General features: G+C 41.9%; 1 protein-coding gene across 6 annotated transcripts in view; it reads left to right on the top strand.

Annotated features, from left to right (window-relative positions):
• The first annotated feature begins 4,232 nt into the window (after positions 1–4,232).
• Positions 4,233–19,635, top strand: part of CERS6 (ceramide synthase 6) — a 105,718-nt gene continuing 90,315 nt past the window's right edge. For 2 of the 6 annotated variants that reach the window (XM_064434579.1, XM_064434578.1), the window contains exon 1: positions 4,233–4,543. In XM_064434579.1, coding sequence (XP_064290649.1) covers positions 4,374–4,543 — 170 coding nt within the window. In that variant the 5' untranslated portion in view covers positions 4,233–4,373. Of the gene's footprint in view, positions 4,544–4,728; positions 5,105–6,678; positions 6,738–8,817; positions 8,853–19,635 lie in introns of those variants that run through there. The other 4 variants (XM_064434577.1, XM_064434576.1, XM_064434582.1 and 1 more) reach the window with 4 other exon arrangements.

Here is a 19,635-nt window from a genome sequence, read left to right as displayed (position 1 = left end):
TACTGAGTAAATTCTAATGTGACTCTACAGCCCAAACCTGGCCACATGAGTAGGCATGAAGCAGATGTTTCTGAAGGGCCAGTTGAAGTGTGACACAATGTGTCTAGTTTAAGATAAAACTGGCACTTTTTCCAGCTGCCTGTCTTTGCTCAGAGTTGTGCAAACCTCATTACAAGGTGTTTTTTTTTCCATGATAATTTATTTAAAATTGGTATGGAAGACTCTGACTACTCTTACTGTAGTTTGAGTGGGCCTAGTTCAATGTAGAATACATTTGGGTAGTTAAGCAACATTGCAATCAAGTGAACTATGATGGTATCATGATTAGGACATACATTTTCACACGCTTTCTTTAGAAATCTAGAGCAGGAAGCTAACACAAAGTGAACAATGAAAACAAATGACACATGGAGACATACTGACTCAGGCAATCCCTGCTTCCTCCTCTCCTTCTGAACTGTCCTCACAGGGCAGTTCTGCTTCAGCTCTTGACTTTAATTGGAGCTCGACACAAAGCAAAAACCATCCCAAGGCTTGTAAACCTTTCTTTCAGCTAGGGCTATTTGTCCACAAATCTTTCCGTGGCAGCCAAACTAATTACCATGGCATGTCTTTCCAAGTAACAAAACCTGTTTGTCTGCCAAGATAAAACATTTGGAAGGCTGTGAAGTGATGTAACCTGGGGACACCTTTGTACTGCTGTATTTTAAGTGCTATTACACAGAGCTCTGCTAGTGATTTGAATTCAGGGCATGTTATTTGATAATTGGGTGAAGCCAGACTGGTCTCTTCAGACTAATACAACCCCACATAGGAGTCAGGACTGGCAGAGGTTTTGTAATGAAGACGGCTGCTCTGTTAGTGTGATTCTTAGGTGAAATTATTAGAAGAGCTGGCAAAACTAGTAGCACAAGAAGCTAGAAGGGAGCACAAAGCTGCCGGGACCAGCAGGTAGAAGACATGTTAGAAGAATGGCAGCTCATTGCCATGTCTTGCACTGCCACTTCCCCTGGGCCCATGGTCCTTCATCTTCCCCAGGAGAGCACAGAGCAGTCACACAACACCCAGGCAGTCCTTGGCCTTTCTGCTTGGAACATCATTAGCAGTCTAGTGATACTGACCTATGGAAATGAGACTGGCCCCGGTGCTTTTATAAGTACCAACCATAGCCATCTCTTCTGCTTAGGAGCATTGCAGTTCAGATTTGGATAACAAGAAGTCTCAGTGGATTGTGTTATTGGCTCCTGTACTACCCAGTTCATTAAAGGCACTGGTCCAGAGTCTTATCACAGTTGCCTATTTGCAAGTGTGATGCTACTCCAGAAATACAGTAGACTAAATGAGATTTTTTTAAATTAGCTGATTGCTTCCAAATATTCAGCAATCTTTTAAAATCAAGAGGTTTTTCCGAAGCTTCTCCTCTTTTAGTGGACAAACTCCTCCAGGTGTTCAACAATATGGCTCAAGGTCTTGAACTAGCAATGTGTAGGCTGTGAGTTTTCACTTCTCCTTTTTGGAATGGTAACATAAGTTCAGTAATTTTGCAGAATCCATGTATCTGTTTTTGTTTAGTTATTACTAACTCTTGTTAGTAATTACAAAGTGCCCAGGCTGGGCTTTTGAGGAACCAGTCTCAGTTTCAGCCCTTTGCCTTCTTTTAGGACAGCCAAGTTTTAGCACTATCTTGGAGTAAGTTCCTTCAAGGTAGGAGACCACAGGTTTTAAAGTTCTACTGGGCTCCATTTTGTGGGGGGCAGGAAAGAAAAACACCGTGGTAAGATCTCCCTTCAAAGCACAATATTCAAGCATTCTTATTCCACAGTCATACCTTGGCTACAGCTACAGTTTGAATTCAGCTAAAAGCTTTTAATTGGTCATCCTTCCAAACATTTCCAAACTGTCATTCATTTTCAGGTACGCCTAGAGATCTATTGTCCTAACATCATTAAAAAATTTTAGTCTGAGACAGAAGTCAATTACACTAATTGTTCAGCAGGAATTAACCTCTTATGCATCATCAGATTATTACTGTTGCTAGGTTCATTTTGCAAAGATCTTTCCTTTATCTGTACATAAGCAAAGCTAAGCACCAGCACTTGTGAGTCTCAGTACTGACTGGGAAATAACTACTTTATTGGAATGAGAATGGACATGTATATTGAATGTACTTCTAAACTGATTGGAATTTTGAAATAGGCTGCAAAAAGACAGGTCACCTTCAGCTATGGGAATGACACCAATTGTCTGACTAAAAATAGCTTTGCCATAAACAATTATTAACAAAGTAAATGGTTATCTGTGTGTTGACAGATATTAAAACAAACAATATCTAAAAAACTTTTAATCAGAGGTGATGCTTCTGAGGTCGTTCTGAGGATGTGCCCTCATACCTCCATTTAAAACTCACTTATGCACATCCATTCAGCAAATGGAGTGATCTGGACGATTTGAGAGGTGTATGTGTATGTGCAGGAGCCAGCTCAGGTGTATGTGACAATGTGCTGAAAGATAAGCTCCCAGGGGAAATTCTAGGGGAGTTCTAGGTCAGCTGGAAGAGAGGTGAAATCTGACTGTGAGGACAAGGCAGAGAAGTTGGAAGGAAGGATAGGCAATTTTTTGGTGCTGGATGGAAGAACTCTTGATGATTTGAGTGAATAAATATTTTCCTATGCTCAGAAAATCTTATTTTTATGTGAGTAAAACTTCATTGGGATGTGGAACTCATATTCTGCTTTCCCTCTGAACTGAAATTCCAGCAAAGCCCTGGATTTTGACAGGTCATGTCAGAGAAGAATCCTGACACAAAATGAAGGAAGAGCTGGGGCCAGGCAGATCTGGCAGTGGTGCCAGAACTCACACTTTTTTCCAGACAATTTGAAGGAGAGACTGTACTCTCTCCCCTAGAAGCAACCACAAGAACTGATTTGGAATAATAATACAGCCACTTAGGAAATTGTCTCATCAATAAAACAGAAACATTCACTGGCAGGTTTACCTGCATGGCTCGTCAGCCATCCTCCAATGTATTTCCTGAAATTTCCCTGAAATGTCCTAGATGGAAATTATCTCCATGTAGAGAAGTTGTTTGCTTCCTTTAAATTGATGTGACATTTTCCACAGCATTATGTTTGACTTATGATTTTATTCAGCACATAAATGTCAGCACAGACACGAGGAGCTGTGCAATTAATTTTTCAGGAAGGGCAAATAGAGCCAGTGGGGTAAAAAGAGCAAGTTAGCATAAAACATAAAAGTGGGATGATAAAACTCTGAAGTGTGTGCAGAGGTCTGGGTCGCTATTCAATAGCCTGACAGAAAGTATGATGATACAGTGAAGAAAACAGAAGGCATCTAAAATAAACTGAGGCAGGGCAGAAAAAAAGTGATGTTACAGGAGCTACTATTTCAAGTAATTCTGTGTGTGCCAGGACCACCACACGTGCAGCCCTGTGGCTATAGCTATACTAAAGCCTGCTGTAAAGTTTAGTCAACTCAGTTGTAGTTTTCCTCTTGCAGCATATCTCTAGCAAGACATGGCAATGAGATAAGGAATCAGAGATAAAAATCTGTGTTAAACGAAAAAGGTTTTTTTTAGCCAGGAATGCAAAGCCACAGTCCTAACCTCAATCTTGTTGCTGATGAGTCGCGTGCTTTTCCACGCCACATTTACACGTGTTTGCTGTAGCCGCGTTCAGAGTAAAGTCATTGAATGTTTGAGAGTCCTTCCACCCGGGACAGTTCCGTGTTAAACACCCCAGCCGAGAGGGCCGGGAGCAGCGCTCGGGGCAGGGGACACTCTCGGGGACCGGACTGCGGAAACCGACCCTGGCCCGCCTGGCTCTGCAGAATTCCTAGAGGGCTTTTCACTCCTGCCCCCTGCCTACTCCTACTGGGCGACAGCCTTTCCAGGCTCGCCGGGACCCCGGCTGGGCGGCGAAAGGGCGGTGGGTGACACGGCGCGGGGCCGCCAGGGCCGGCGCTGAGGCGGAGGCTGCCCCGGTGGGCACGGGGTGGGCCGCGGGGAGTGCCCCTGGGACGGGGTCCCTCTTGCTGGGCTGCGTCACTTCGGTTTCGGGCTTCGGAGCGGTCTTTCGCTAGGGGAAAGGGGCGGGGGAAGGCGGCTCCGGACCGCCCGGCGGGGCCCCGAGCGGCGGCGGGCGCGGGCGGGAGCCAATGGGTGCCGGCGCGGCCGTGTGACAGGCGGGGCGGCCGCTGCCCCCGCCGGGCGGGAACCTGCTCGGCGGCGCTTGGCAGCATCATCCGCGGCTGCGGGGCTGACACACGCCTCCATCCTCCTCTCTCCCGGCAGCCGCTCACACGCGCCTCGCCGCGGGCGGAGCGGAGCGAGGGGCGCCGCGGCAGACAAAGCAAAGATGGCAGGGATCCTCGCCTGGTTCTGGAACGAGCGGTTCTGGCTGCCGCACAACGTCACCTGGGCGGACCTGCAGAGCACGGAGGAAGCCGCCTTCCCGCAGGCGGAGGACCTGTACCTCGCCTTCCCCCTGGCCTTCTGCATCTTCATGATCCGGCTGCTCTTCGAAAGGTAACGCCGAGCCCCTCGCTCTGCCGCGGGCTTGGCTGGGCTGGGCGGGCCCAAGGGCAGCCGAGGAGCTTTGTCAGCCCAGCGTCTTCCCTCGCCGCTGCTTCTCCGCCGGCCTCGCCGGGCCCTTGCGTTATCCCTGCCCCCTCGGCTGGTCACGTAGCGGGCCCGATGCGGGAAGGTGGAGGGGTTCGAGAGGCAGGCAGCACGCCGTTCCCGCTGCCTGCAGCGCGGCCCGGCGCGGGCGCTAGGAGGCGAGGTCTGCCCGGGAATGGGCGCAGCCCTCCCGCCACCTGCGCCGGCCGCGGCGGCCGGGGGACAAGGGCCCTCCGGCACCTGTGCGGATCGCGGCGCCTGCCCGCGACCCACGGGCTGCGGCGGGGTCCTGTCCGCCCCTCTCACGGAAGAAGAGTGGCGGGAAGTGGTCCCGGCAGGAGAGTTTGCCCGCGCCCCGCCGCAGGGCCGCTCTCCACAGCGAAGCCCGCGCCGGGTCCGCTGCGCGGCCGGGAGCGGCGGCGGGAGCCGGGGCCGGCGGCTGTTCAGCTGTTCAGCGTGGGGCCTCAGGTGGGAAGTGGCAGTTCTTGGTGAGGGCAGCCCGGGGCAGCGGGGCTGAGCAGAGCTGTGCGTGCCCAGTGCAGATGGCATCGGTGAGCGGTCCGCGCCGAGTGTCGGAGCGCTGTCAGGATGTGGAAGCTCAGTGATGAAACGCGCCAGACGCTGTTCGTCTCTGAACCTAACTCACCGTTCCTCGAGGCTGCTGAACTCATAAACCACGTTTCACGAATACCTAGATACGAATATATGTACACTTAAGCACAAGGCGTCAGAGCAGCGCTCGGTCAGCAGGGACGGTGCTTTCTGTGGGTGTCCGGCGGGCGCTGAGCAGGGCCGCCTGTCAGGGGCGGGCAGCGGGAGCCCGGCGGTGCTCCCTCGAGCACGCTGCTGCGCCGCCTGACAGAGGTGCTGCTCCCTCAACAGCGGAGAACAAAAGGACGACTCCTTGTGCCAACACCTACGTGTTTTCAGTGTTGTTTTCTTAGGCATGCTGTTAGGGTAGTCAAGGAAGATAAAGGAAGACCTGTAGTTACTGCATGCCAGAGAAGGGCTGTAAATGTACTTTAAAAATGATAAAAGAGCTTATCTGCCAGGTACCACTTCAAATTTCCTAAGCATTCCCTGTCCCTGGTTAGAACTTGCCTATATTCCTTTCTTGGTTCAGAGGACCATATTTGTTTTGAAAAATAAGCTGTCACGGGCTGTTGTTATCTTGTGTGTGGTTTTACAGATTTACTGAACAGCAAAAATTGTCATCTGCCTGAAAATCTGAGGTTGTGAAAAGTTAATTGGAGCAATTGAGTTAAATACTGCAATATAGTTACAAGTGGAGTAATGAGTACAATTACAAGTATTTAGATTATGTCAAATAATTATTTTTTTTTGCAATCTGTATGATGTGTACTTTTGAATGTTGAAAGCAGGTGCATGATATTGCATCTCTTGTCATCTGAACTGCAGTAAGCATCACAGCAGGACTGTGTTTTGGTGGAGGAACAGCTAGTCAGAGAGATAAACTTAAGGCTGAAACTAACTCACATTTCTGCTAATCCTGATGCGGCTATTGTTTGCATTTTAGAAGCTACTCTGATTATGTTGTAGTTTGTATCCATTTACTCTGATTATTTTTCTTCATTCATTTAAAGTAATGTTTAATTTTGAAATGCATTATGTTATAACGTGTTAGTTATAGATGAGAATACCAGATTTTTTTTTAATTCTCTTGTATTCATTAGACAGATTTTGAAATTTATATCTAGAAATGTGTTCTGCTAACCTGACTGCAGGTGGGAGACCTCTGAAGATGTTTTATTAACAATTACTTAGGTATGTGTGTTTTCCTTTTAAAATTAAAATAAATTTCATAACTCTGCTGTGAGAGTAGGATCAGGCTGTTTTGTGTGGGATTAATCCACATGGCATGGTACAACAGTGATTTTTCATGTAGAGCATTTTATTAAAGCAGGCTGAGCAAAAGCAACTGGACCTGTTTCCACTGATGAAAGCAGGGGGATTGTGTATGACTTTGAATGGGGGAATGGTCAAGCTTTATTATTGCTTATTGTTAATTGGTTTTTTTTCAGATTTCTATGCTTTGGTTGTTGGGAGCTACAGAAATCCTTCATGTACATCATCAGTTAAGGTCTGAAATTATCCACGATTAGAAGGGGGAAGAGAGGAATATCTTTAAAACTGATTTTTCCTTTCTTCTCTGTATTAGAATATGGGTTTTTTTTAAACTCAAGTTGTGGATGACTGGTGTATGTGATGCATCCTGCAACATACTCCTACAGATGTTTAGCAGTTGCAATGACAGCAGCTAAAGAAGAAATAAGAATAGATTCTGTTACACATTTTAAAAAACTTGCAGATTTATTTTAGATCTATGACTGTACTGTAGCATTTGCAACATCAATGTATTGTCTCTTTTGTTTTGTAAGATACCCTAACTCTAATGCAGGTGCTCTTGTAATTCTGTACACTGGTAGGTAAGCAGACACAAGGTGTTAAGAATCTGATTATGTGTTTTATATCCTTTATTTTCAGACTGCTTCATAGCAGCTGACTGCTAGGCTGCTGTAGTAGTATGGTTTATTCCTCTGCTTCATAGGAATGGTTACTAACTTCATGAACCCTCACAATAGTAAGAAATACAGTATGGGGGAGTTGGACTTTACATGTCTTTGCTTACAAAGTTCTTGACATGTTTGGGGGATGCAACTTGCAATGCTGAATGTTGATATTATGTTTATATTCTATATACATATGTATTTGTGTGTACATATTTGCAGGTGGAATTGAAACGATAGAACTTGGAAATTTTGTTCTCTACATAGACACATATTATTTACAGAATTAATCCTAGGAGGATTGCTGTTGCTGTTTTTTACTGGTTTGGTGAATCAGCTAACCAAGCCAAGAAAATAATCTAGACGCTTCTTCATTTTTTTTTCTCCTTTCAAATGAGTTACTTTTTTGTTGATGGTATGTTCAGTGGCCTCAGCAAGTGGATCTGATGATGGTGAGCGCTCCTGAAATAAGCTTTGGTCTGAGGTACAATCGCACAGTCATGAGATTTAGTGGATGTATCCACTGAGGTTATCATAGTTATGGATGAGGTGTTAAAATACTTTAACAACTTTGTTTCCCTTCCTTCTCATTCATCTTTCTTTAAACACAAAGTACATTTTAGAAAATTACAATAACTAAGCACAAAGATAGTGTTACCTAGTAATTTGGAAGATGGCAGAAGTTTAGCAATGCAGTGAGTAATGTGGGAACATATTTCCCCCAAGTATGTATCCATTTTTTGTGTCTTACTCTGTTTTTTCAAGGCATGTAACACTTAAGGATACCCCTTGTACTATACAATGCCTTCAGGTAATGTAAGTGCTCAATAGTATGTCTTGTCTCCCTGGATCCTTTCCAATTCTAGTGTGGGAAAGACAGCTTAAAGCTGAATTGAAACTGACCTTACTAAGAGCAGGGTGTTGTAGTTTTGATTGGCCTAAAAAAATAAACAAACACCTGTTGTCCTGGGTAAATGCAATTTTTCTTCTTTTGTTTATGGGATAACATGGCTCTTCTCCCTCTGTGCTAGACCTCACTGCTCAGAAGCAGCATCCTTTCCTAAACTCCTAAGCATGTGCTCTCCAAGGAGTGTGTGCTTATACAAAAGCTGTATTCACTCAGCAATCAGTGTGCTTGTTGGACACAAAGCACGAGGGTGACACTCCTGTTTTAGAGACTTCTCTCAAGAGAGAAATTGACTGAATCCTCCAAAAGGATTCCTCATGAAACAGATTTCTGATGAGGTCCAGCAATCTTCTGAGTCAAGTAGTCTTATATTACTGCTTTCTTTACAGTTGGCTCACCTATTGAAGTTACTCATACTTCATCTTTGTACTGTAGTTGCGCTGTATTTTATTTCCCTCATCTTGTAAGCAGCAGTTTGGGCTCAGACCTAATGAAATCACTCAATGAATCAGCAAACTGCTTGTACTGCTTATATTGTAATCTGGCCTTGATGGGGAGCAGTTCTCCAAGGTGATGCTGATATTCTGCAGCTGATGGAATGGCTCATAAGGTCAGAGATAGCTTGATTATATATAGCAACAACCCTTCAGCTGCGCTGACTTGAGCTGAGCCAGCCACATCATTTACTATTACTCCAATCAAGATACTGTAGACACTGAGCATATGGAAATTCATGGCTTTTATTTGAAACTGCTTTTGTAATGATAATTCAGTCTCAAAGGTAACCTCAGCTGATTTTCATTTAGTATGACACAGTAGAATACCTAGTGGATCTGGGTGACATGATACAATGACTGTATGGGCATGTATATATATATTTTTGCTAACTAGAAAAATTCATTTGGATGACAATACATCCAATCTTACGAGTTTTTCTGGTGTGTAGTGTATACATACAAATTTTATTTTTGTGCTCCCTAGGACATCTAGTATCGGTGTTTTTTTACAACAAAAAAGAGGCTAGACAGGATACAAATTTTGGAAGTACAAACTTCCTGTACTTCCAGCAGCCCAAAACCTCATTGGGAGAGGTTGGGTGGAGCACTGATGGTTATTTCTGTCAAAACCTTTTTCTAGGCTGTAATATTTATAGATTTTTTGCTTACTTCCCTTTGTGTTAGGCAAAATCTGATCATTCAGGTGTATGTAAGTGGATGCATGTGTTCTGACAATAACTTTCTCAGTTCTTTCTTTACCTTTTTTTTTTTGTAATTTCTTTTTTTCCATAAGATGACATGTAGGGCTTTTTGCTTGATTGCTATTTACTAAGTGCTTGATTGTGTCAAAATTGAATAGGATATTGAAATTGCTAACGTGTATGAAAAGACAGACCCTGGAAAGAAAATAACTGAAAAACTATTTCTTTTCAACTTTAAATCAATTTTATTTTAAAAAGTAACAATAGAGCCTTAGCAGTAAATAGCTTTAAAATGCATTTATATCTTGCTGATTGTACTATTCATTTCCCTGTGTTTCTTTAACCTACTAATTTTCTGTCATTTATCTTTATATAACCAGTTTTTGTTTCCTAGGGTTGCAGGGTTGAGCTTCAGCCACTAACACTTGCAGACTAACACTTCCCAACAAAAGGATTGTTTTACCTGCAGAGCTGTTGTCTGTCTTGGCCGCTCTCTTACCAGCTCACACCAGTGCAGTGTATGCTCACACATGCTGGTCCTGCTGCCAGTGCTGGCTGGTACTGTCTCTGTTGTGTAATGCAGTTGTGTGTTCACACATAGGCTTAGAGTGTTCCTTTGAAAGAAGGTGGAGTGGATAAAATGCACACTATTTGAATGTCCTTCATATAAGACCATTTACAGATGTGCATTAGTGTCCGTCTTAAAATTAGGAGTTAAATGGGAAATGTGTGCTGAGCTCCAGAAGATAATGCCATTAAAAGTGATTCCTAAAATATCCATGTGAGAGAAGTGTGACAGCTAAACCACAGCTCTGCCAATGGAAAGGTTTCAGTGACAGGTCACTAGTGGGTGCTGGGAGCCTGTTAGGTTAGTGGGGTTTTGTCTGAGTGCGGGTTCCAGTTACTGGTAGCAACTCCAATTTGGTTCCTGCCTGGATTCCTGCAACCATGCAATTGTATCCAAATTACCTGTGTTGTGTCTCTTTCTGCTGCCCTACTTCTGTCTCTGTCACTGATTAATAGGCATTTGCCAAGGATTTGTTGTTGGGAAAAGAATAGCTTCTGGTATGCTGCCCCTTCTGTGCATCTGCAGCCCAGTGTCTTATTAGCCCTTACAAAATATTTAGTAAATTAACATTTGGGATATTCTGTTCCCTTAAATCTATCACTGTTCCTGTCAACAGGGTTGATGCCTGAGCTGAACAGTGTTTATTTGACTATATTTTGGGGGGGAGGTTTGTTCTTTTTTCTCAAGTTGTTAAATATCCCATGCCTGCCGTAGGTTGACAGTTTATTAACATGTGGTGTTTCTGTGCCTGTCTCGAGATGGTCTTGGAGTTTTGAGAAGAAAGTTAAAATTACCCCATAAAACGATATAGCTTTTGTAAGTGATGTAACCTTATATAATATCCAGTTGTATGCTTAAGACTGTGGTTGGCACCTGATGGACAATCAGATGCATACAACGTGTATCAACAGTTCCTTGGAGGAGTTGATCTAACACCTGGATTGCTTTGTGTCTCCCCCCAGAATGACTTCCTTCACTCACTGGGCACTTGCAGATTTCTGGGAACAGCCAAGGGAAAGGAAGGGTCTCTGATCATAAACATGTGGGCCTCTGATTATTTGGAACAGGAGGAATCACTAATGTCTTGCTTTAAGGCGAGCAAAGTTTCTGACAATCAGACGGGCTGAGAACTTCTGTCCTCTGGGGGGAAATGTTTTTAGCGCATAGTCCTTACAGAGGACTAACTACACCATATGGCATCCAGCAGTTTCTGGTGATGCCTTTCTGGTTATTGTAAAGTAGTCAAACTGCAGCCAGGGTGAGAGCTGGAGTATTTAGCACGGTCAGTTGAAATCTTAGAGATGGTTTTTGTAATACAAAGTTGTGACTTCTGCACATAAAATGGAAAGTAAACTGTATTTTTTCCCCCTATGTAGTTAATACCTCTCTTAATATCAAATTTTGCTGCTTTTAAGCTTTAATATTTCTGAGCAATTGTAAAACCTTGCGTAACTATTACTGATGTAGCACAATCAAATTTTAACTTTCAAGGTAATTGTACAATTACTAAGAAAATTTAAGAATTGTAAAGGAGTGTAACATCCAGCTAACCATGTCATGTATATTGGCTATTAATCCAAGTTATGTTTTGCACAGGGAGGAATGAAATGCTAAGGGTCTCCAGACTATGTTGTATTAATGAAGTATCTTTCAGGTTCACTAACTAAACTACTTTTAATATTACAAATGATGCACATTAAAGTTTGGTCTGAAGTGATGAAAAGCCTTCTCTGTGCTCACAGGTCACACTAGAATAGTTAAATCAAAAGACCTAATCAAATAGGTAAATCAAAATACTTGTATTTTTTCACAGTACCAGTGGAGTAGAAGCTTCCTTTTAATAATACCTTCACTGTATTGGTTTCTCCTGCATGGATGAGGGCAATAGCCTATAGTACTGTATTAAAAGAAATAAATCTAGCTGACGTAGAACAGAGCACTGGTGCACAAACAGAGGTTAGGTCTTGGAATGTGTTCATTGGCATAAAATCTTCTTGAGGCTATTTGAGTATTTGTGCTTGCAGTAGTGTTTATCATTTGCAAAAGCTAGTAGCTCTATTTTTATCAGTAGTGAAATAACGTTAACATGTGGTGTCATCAAATCTACTCACTGCCCATTTGCCATCCTCTGAGGTAAACTTAGTATTTTTTAGTTCCACAAGCAGAAACAGAAAAAGGCTTAATAGAAAAGATGCTGAAATCCTCACTTCAGCATTGGGATCTCTTCACTCCCTTTTCACCTCTGTTCCTGACTGATTTCAGTTCTATATGACATTGAGAAAGTTCAGATACCTGATTTTTTTCATTGGGACTGCTGTTTACCACGTCTGTGGGACTCCTATCTTTTCACTGAGAAGACAGTGGAAGCAAAGACTACTCTCAGTTTATACTTTCCTAAGGTGTTTGACAGAACTTTAAACTATGAAAACTGCTTTTGTACCAATGCTGTCTACCTTGAAATGGTACAAACGAGCTAAACTGCCTAGACTAATGAGAGATGCTTTCCTGCGGTGGCAGGGAATTGCTTATTTGGAAATAAGACTGTGCTCCATAGCTCAAAGTAAAGAGCTTACTCAAAAGGAGTCCCTGATCACAGAAGTAATGTGAAAGGAAGATCAGAGTGCTGCGTTGTAATATCCCTTGTGCTTGCTCTTCCTCGTGTCTGCTGTGACTGTGCTGTGTGTATTGCTGAGACACAGTTGCCTCCATAGTTAGACAGTTTGGTGTGCTTTTTTAAGGGGACTGCTCAAACAAGGTATGTTCCTTAAGGTGCACAGAAATTAGCCTCGATATGGCAACTGCTGAAACATTGTAAGGGGGCAGTGTAAATGTGGAATGCTAGTGTAAACCAGTGGGCATTACAGTGTGACAAAGCAGACAAAATTAAATCTACAGGAAATGAAAGTGAGCTCAGAAATTTTTGGGGTGGTGGGTGAACTCGGGTAGCACTTCTCAACCAGGAGGAGAACTGTGCAGCTGGGGTGCTGGAGGGCTCCAGTCTTTCATCAGCTGGCTATCAGAGCTGCAGCTCTCCTGAGCTCTGCTATAGCAGATGAGACCAGTGCTTTGTCAGGACCAAAATCCCCCTTACACCTGGAAAGACCAGTTGTTTCTGTTGAAAAAAAAGTTCTAGGAAATGAGTGGGTCATGAATATGTGCCTGTTGACAAGCATTTTCTGCATTTGTCCATTAGCTTTTCCCACTTCAGTACTTGTGGTTGTCCAAAGCATGCTGCTGGATGAGACAATCAGGTCCAGTTGGGTATAATTAATTCCTGTTATGGGCATCATGTTGGAAAGAAACTGTTGAGAAAAAGAAATGCAGGTGGTTAGACCACAAGCAGAAACGTGTTGTGTATATATTGAAGCAATAATTGAGTGGTAATTGAGTGGTTGATTCTTATCTGTCAAGTTTTCCCACACAGTAGTATGAGAGGAGGGTGAGAATTGATATGATAAGAGAGTAGCCTGAAAATATTTCAGTAGTTCTGGCACCAAACATTTCCCAGTGTTACAACACTTGTACTAAATTAACAGTGATTGCATTGTTATGATGATGACAAATTGAACTGTAGATGGAGTCCTGGGAGTGCTGGTGGACAGTTCTTCTTAGTGGTGTACAGTGAAAGAACAAGAGGCAACAAGCAATTGATAGGCTGAAAATTCTGTTTAAACAAACTTGTTCTTGGGATGGTTGTGAAACACTGTGACAGGTTACTCAGAGAGGCTGTGGAGTCTAGTTGTGGATGTACTTGGAGAACATGGGCATGGTTCTGCACTGACTTGCCATCCAGCAGGCTTGGTGATGATCTCCAGAGGTCTCTTCCAACCTTGGTGGTTGTGTGAGATCATCAACCTCACAGAAATACAGTGCAGGCCTCCAGGGCCCTCCTGAGACCTATGTCTGGATGAAGTTTGTAAACCGTGTGGGAAAACTGAATAGGAGAGGATTAAGTTGAAGTTTACTGGAAGCTTACAGAAGAAAATTCGGGCAGAGCACATAACATTTGATTGAATGGACATCTGGATTTTCCATTTTCTGTAAGATGGATCTTTTGATTTTTATTGTAGGCTGGTATGTGAGCAGATGGGATGTAAATTGAGAAATAGGTGTGGACCTCCTCTACCTAAGACAGGAATTACCTTATGGGTACCCAGAATGAAGTTTGAGTTGCTTTGAAGTAAACACATTCTGTCCCCCTTCTAGGATCAATGCTTTGAGTCTCCTACAGCATAAAATTTGATTATAACAGGCCATTTTGAGGATAATTTTAGTTTTGTTCCACTTAAGTTTTTTCTTCTCAACACTGCAATATCTTTAAGATAATTTTGGGTTTCAAAAAATTCATGGAAAAAGATGCTTAGACGACAGAAAACAGAAATCACGTCCCTTACTGGAAAAGCTTTTATTCCCTTTGTGTTCAGGATAATAAGAGTAAATCAGACTTAGGGGGAAGAAGAGAGAAGGCAGTCTTTAGTCTCGTTCACTAATTCTTTATATTCTTTATATTGGTAATAAAATGCATAGTTGAAAATGCATTTGTATATGTGTGTGACAGAGAGTAATTTGTATGCCACAGTGGCATCATGTCATTCTGATACAATGTGCTTTTTTCTATTTTGTTTTTAATATCCTTACATCAAAAAACAGTTGTAAGGCATGCATGTAAAATATTGAGCGCTCTAGAAAATGAGGTATTTTGAAGTGTCACTTTTTGGGGTGATACTGAAACAGTTTGGCACAAGAAACATACCTTTTCTCCTAATTAGAGGTCCTGTCATGTGTGCTAATCTGGAATTGTTATTTTCTAGAGCATTTACAGGAAACATGAAAAATACTTGATTTTCTTCCAGTTTGGCATGAAATGGAAAGTTAGAAATGTCAAAATTTCATCAGGAGCAGATGTCCTGTCTTTCAGCCAACACTGATAAATGAGTTTGGTTAGAAGACAAGGATGTAGAGATAAAAATGAGATCTCCATAGCGTTGCCAGCCTCCAGAATCACACGTTCTTCACCAGTTAACCAGTGTGTATCATGCATGATACACAGAAAGTTTCATTGTATTTTTCTATTTGTTTGGTTTGTGTTTTATCAAAGGAAAAAATACCCCTTAACAGGTAATCTCTAAAATCACCTCTAATAGGTTGATGTTTTTGAAAATAGGCTGATGGTTTGTTAGAATCATGGCAAGAGTTTTAATCTCTAGCATGACATTTACCTTCAGTTGTCAAGAAGAGTGTGCTGGCAGAAACAGGACTTCATCTTGCTTACTCTTCCATCAAGAGCTGCCTGTGAGGTTGCAAGAGAGCCCAGCTGCTTGTATCCATCACATGAGTATTCCTTGTGTATTGCTTTGTTTCCCAAATAATTCAGGTGAAACACTAGAGTGGTTTAGAGCTTTAAATACTAATAACAAACCTCTTAAGTAAGTTGCCTCAAAGGAAAGAAAACTTCAAATTTACCTTGAAGGATTTGCTTTTCCACTTATTTTTAAGGGTTCTCAAGGGTTTCAAGCTGATCATAATTTTATCAAGGATCTTTCTCAGTTTGGTGGAAAAACAATGTGTTGGTCATCCTCATCTCAAAACCTTTCATGTGCTTATCAAAAAGAAACCGTAGCTTCTTTCACATTTTCTTTCTGTAAAGTCCTGTATCTATACCAGGATTTTTTTTTAATGGTTTTAAAATAACCCAAGTGCATTGACTAAGAAAATGACATCTGCTAAATAATCTGCCTTCCTCTTCCAGCTCTCAGACTAGAGCACAGCACATTGAGAAACTATATACAGAGAGGATGTATCTGTCAAAGCAAGGATGTTGCCAGCTATGTGGTCCATAAAGTGATTCTCGGATTTCAGTCCTCCATATCCAGTGTTTTTTGTACAATTGCAAGGGACTTCTGCTTCCCTTGAGTACCCGTGGCTGACTTGAGACCTTGGCCACAATAGGAAGATGTTATAATGGATTTTGTTTGACTTCTTTGTTTTTTTCTTTCGTGGTGGTGGGTTTCTGTCTTGGAGCAGGCTTGTTGGAATGAAGAGCCAAGGCACTAGTATCCAACATCTGACCTTCTTGTTCACATGTATAAATTACAAATAAAAAGTGAGATAAGTTCATCTTCATATATAAAAACAGTCCTTAGAATCCAAATATTACCACTTGCATCTTGTCTTCTTTTTTGGACTTGTATTAACTTTGCCTGGGGCTCCTATGAATCTCTTGCAAAGCTTTAGGTCTGCCTGGTGCACATGGACTGGTAAATCCTAAGTCCTACATGAAAAAATATGGGCCAGGGGTTTTCATGCTCCCATCCCAGTGACTTCATAGAGTTTTCTGTGAAACATCCTGGATTCCATACATCAGGCTAGTTGTTGGTCTTCCAACATTAGCATTTGTTTTCCTAGATGAATTTTAATGTAGAAAGAGCATTAATTTTGTGAAACAGTATTACATGCATAAAGAGTTTTGTCACACAGTCTTATCGGGTTATTGCCAACAGTAAGGTGTGCGGGAGGTGTAAATTATAGTGTCTTTGAGGGTGGTTGAACTGATTTGAGGATCTGTATTACACTTGAATATAATTTATTTACTCATATGTCCTGAGTCTGATAATTTGCCAGTATAAATTAGAAATCAACTTTTGCTGAGTTCTGGTGTTTTATCAGCATATAACTTCTGTTAAAGACCAGAAGTTTTATGATATTATGCACGGTCATGTGTATCCATGGAATTTTAGTAATACAGTATTCTAATAATTAGGTTGCTGTTTTAGTAATTATGAAGCAGAAACAATTCTATCTCTATATCTCTATATACATATATATAAATATATTAAAAATATATTTTTGCATTGCATTTTTCTTTCCTCTACTAAGTGCCAAATTTTCCTCCCTCTTCCATTTTTTCAGGACTAGTTGTATGTGTGCAGGCAAAAAGTATTATTTTTGTCTGAAAATCCTCACACAAAGAAGGTTGGATAACATTTCATGTCAACTAGAATGACTTGTTCTTTTTTCACAGAGTAAGAACTGCTCCTGCATTCTGTAGGGTGATGGAGCAGTGAGAGGGACCACATGCTAGCCTTGCTGCTCCTTCCCTCAGCCCCTTTAACAAGAACTGCTCTAATAGTGACTGAAGACTGAGCCTGCTGCTTGGTGACAGGCTGCTGGTGTGCACCTTGTGGACTGCTTTTCTGTGTCCTGCCTCAGTTCTGCTCTTGCACAAAGCTGCTTTATGGTGGAGAAGACGGTCTGGTACATCTGTGCAGTGGTTGTAGCTCCTCTCTACACGTGTAGGGTGGCTGGAAGTAGTATTCAGGTGTTGCCCTAGCAGGCAGTGTGCTGCAATGTGCTGCAACTGCATTGCTGTCAGTCCATGTGACAGGTAGTTTAATGTGAACCCAAGCATTCTATGTCAACTGCAGTCACAGCCAGAGTAACAATATAAGCAGCTATTAAGAGCTTTGAGTACAAACAGAAAAAAACCCGTCATCCTTATGATGATGGTGATGTTTGTTCCACATGTGATGATTTTGTGATTTAGAGAGTACGATGAGGTGTGTGTACATGTTGATATTAAAGTAGGTTGTAATGACGACCTCCATGACTGTCTCAACAAGTCTGCCACTCTGCTTCACAACAAGGCTTTTTTTGTCTTGCCTGATACTGCTGCAGGTATTTGTTTATACTGAATGACATAAAGAGGCCTCTGAATGAGTACACTTGCATAATGAACAGTGCATTCATTGGATCCACCCTGTATTTTCTTCCAGCTTCCATTCACTGAGCTTTCTTCAATTGAAGGCTTGGCAGATGTTCCCTCTCAGCTTTGCCTACAGAAGAGCGGTTGCCGACCAGAAAACTTAACCACAGGGGTGGGCCTTGCATCCTTCTGGCCCTCCACACTTCTGGCCTATGAGAAAGTCATGAGAAGTATTTTGGTCTGGTTTTGCTGGTGACATTGAAAGAGTGAGGCTTCTGATCTTGGAGGTCTAAATTTGAATATTATAGTCAAGTAGAGGACTAAAACTTAGTGTGCTTGTGTTTTCTGCTGATTATTTTGAATAATCTATCACGGGGCCTTGGATCCTTTTTTTATGGTATGAACACAACTACAGTTACTGCTTTTTGCTTCTAAAAAGTTTTCATACTTTTTAGTGAGAACCATCACTGATAACAAGAAGTTTTTAGAACTTAATGCAAGTGAGCCATCCTGCTGAACTCTGAAGCTCCTTTCCCCTTGGACAGTTTGCTCAGTCTTACAGGTGCAGTTGCTTCTGTCCTAGAATAATTTCAGGATGTGTCTGGGATATGTGAGGATGGAGCAGAAGTAAGAAGATGGAAAATTTCTCCTTCACACTGCAGTTTTATGGGAAATTTTCTCCCCGTCTTAAATAAGACTTACACATATAAGGTCTCAGTGATTGGCAGTGACCCTCAACTGTGTGAAGCATCCACTTCTAAGGGAGCACCATTAATCAGTTCCCCCCTTCATGGTTTGACAGGGGCAGATCTGGAAGAAGATGAAACTACAAAACATGCAGGGCTTGTGGGAGTCCTTACCAGAAATCTGTTTTGGAGAATTCAGATCTTGAAAAAAGGCACTTCTTGCAGCTCTAAGCTCTAACAGCTACTGAAGAGTTTTTTTGTTTTTTTTTTTTTTTTTTACTTCTTGTCACCTTCTTGAATATTGTCTTGCCTGGAAATTTTCTAGCTTCTTACTTAAAAGAACAAAAGAAACTCTTCATGGTTGCAAAATGCAAGCTGTCAGATTATCTTAATTTGAATAGTATCACCTTGTTCATCCCTTTACAGTGTGGCCAGATGAGTCATAGACATTTTCCTTTCTCATTTCTTACCTCAGAAATTGTATTGAAAGCATAGTAATAACAACAATAGTAATAGTAGAGTTGATTGTTTGCCCATTTTGAAGGGGCATTTCTGATGCAGGTCTATGAAGTGAACTTAATGCATATGAACAGTTGAGAAAGGTCTGAACAATAATGCGATGGCTGCATCACTGCCTGTGTCTAACAAGGCTGTGTAAAAGTGAAAAACAAGCAGAAGGAAATGCTGATGCTGTTCTACATTAAGCATGGGATAATTCTTGGCATGAAGACCTGTGAGTGGAGGAGGGCTGCTGCGTGTGGCAGTGCTCTGTACCAAAGGGATGTGTCCTCTTTGTTTGGCTAGAAAGAAATAAATTTTGTAGCTCACTAAAAATAGGGGTTTTAATAATGCTTTTGGACACCTGAATGTTATCTGGGACACAAAAGAAAAAATACTCACAAAGTTATTCTCCCGTGATTGTTGTAATTTTAATGAAGGACTTTTTACTCTTAGGCTTTATTTATGACAATAGCACACTAGTGGAATGTCCTTCAGCTCTGAGTTTGTAGTTCTGTGTTTAGATCTTCCTTCTGCAGCTGGATTATTTATGGTATAAACAAAATTATAAGTTCTTTTGGTCCTACTGCAGAACAAGCTGAGTGAATTTGGCATTCCAAAGCCTCTTAACAGCATTAAAAGAATGAGTTATAAAAGCAAAAGTTGGAATACTCTGTGCCATCAATAAATATTTGCATCTCAGATGACAGATCACGACAAGTCAACCCCCTCATGAGTGTGAGTAATGTAGATAATTTTTGTGGAAATGCAGTGCAGCAGCCACATGACTTGTGGTATGACAATCTGCTGCTCTTCAATATCTTGACACTTCTATTGCTTACTTGGAATTTAAAGTTTAGAGAACTAATTGCTCACCAAACTTTTCCCATACTTGCTAGGTAAAAATCGTTA

The sequence above is a fragment of the Passer domesticus genome, chromosome 10 (assembly GCF_036417665.1).
Source record: "Passer domesticus isolate bPasDom1 chromosome 10, bPasDom1.hap1, whole genome shotgun sequence".
Lineage (NCBI taxonomy): Eukaryota > Metazoa > Chordata > Aves > Passeriformes > Passeridae > Passer > Passer domesticus.
This window is presented reverse-complemented; position numbering and strand designations above follow the sequence as displayed.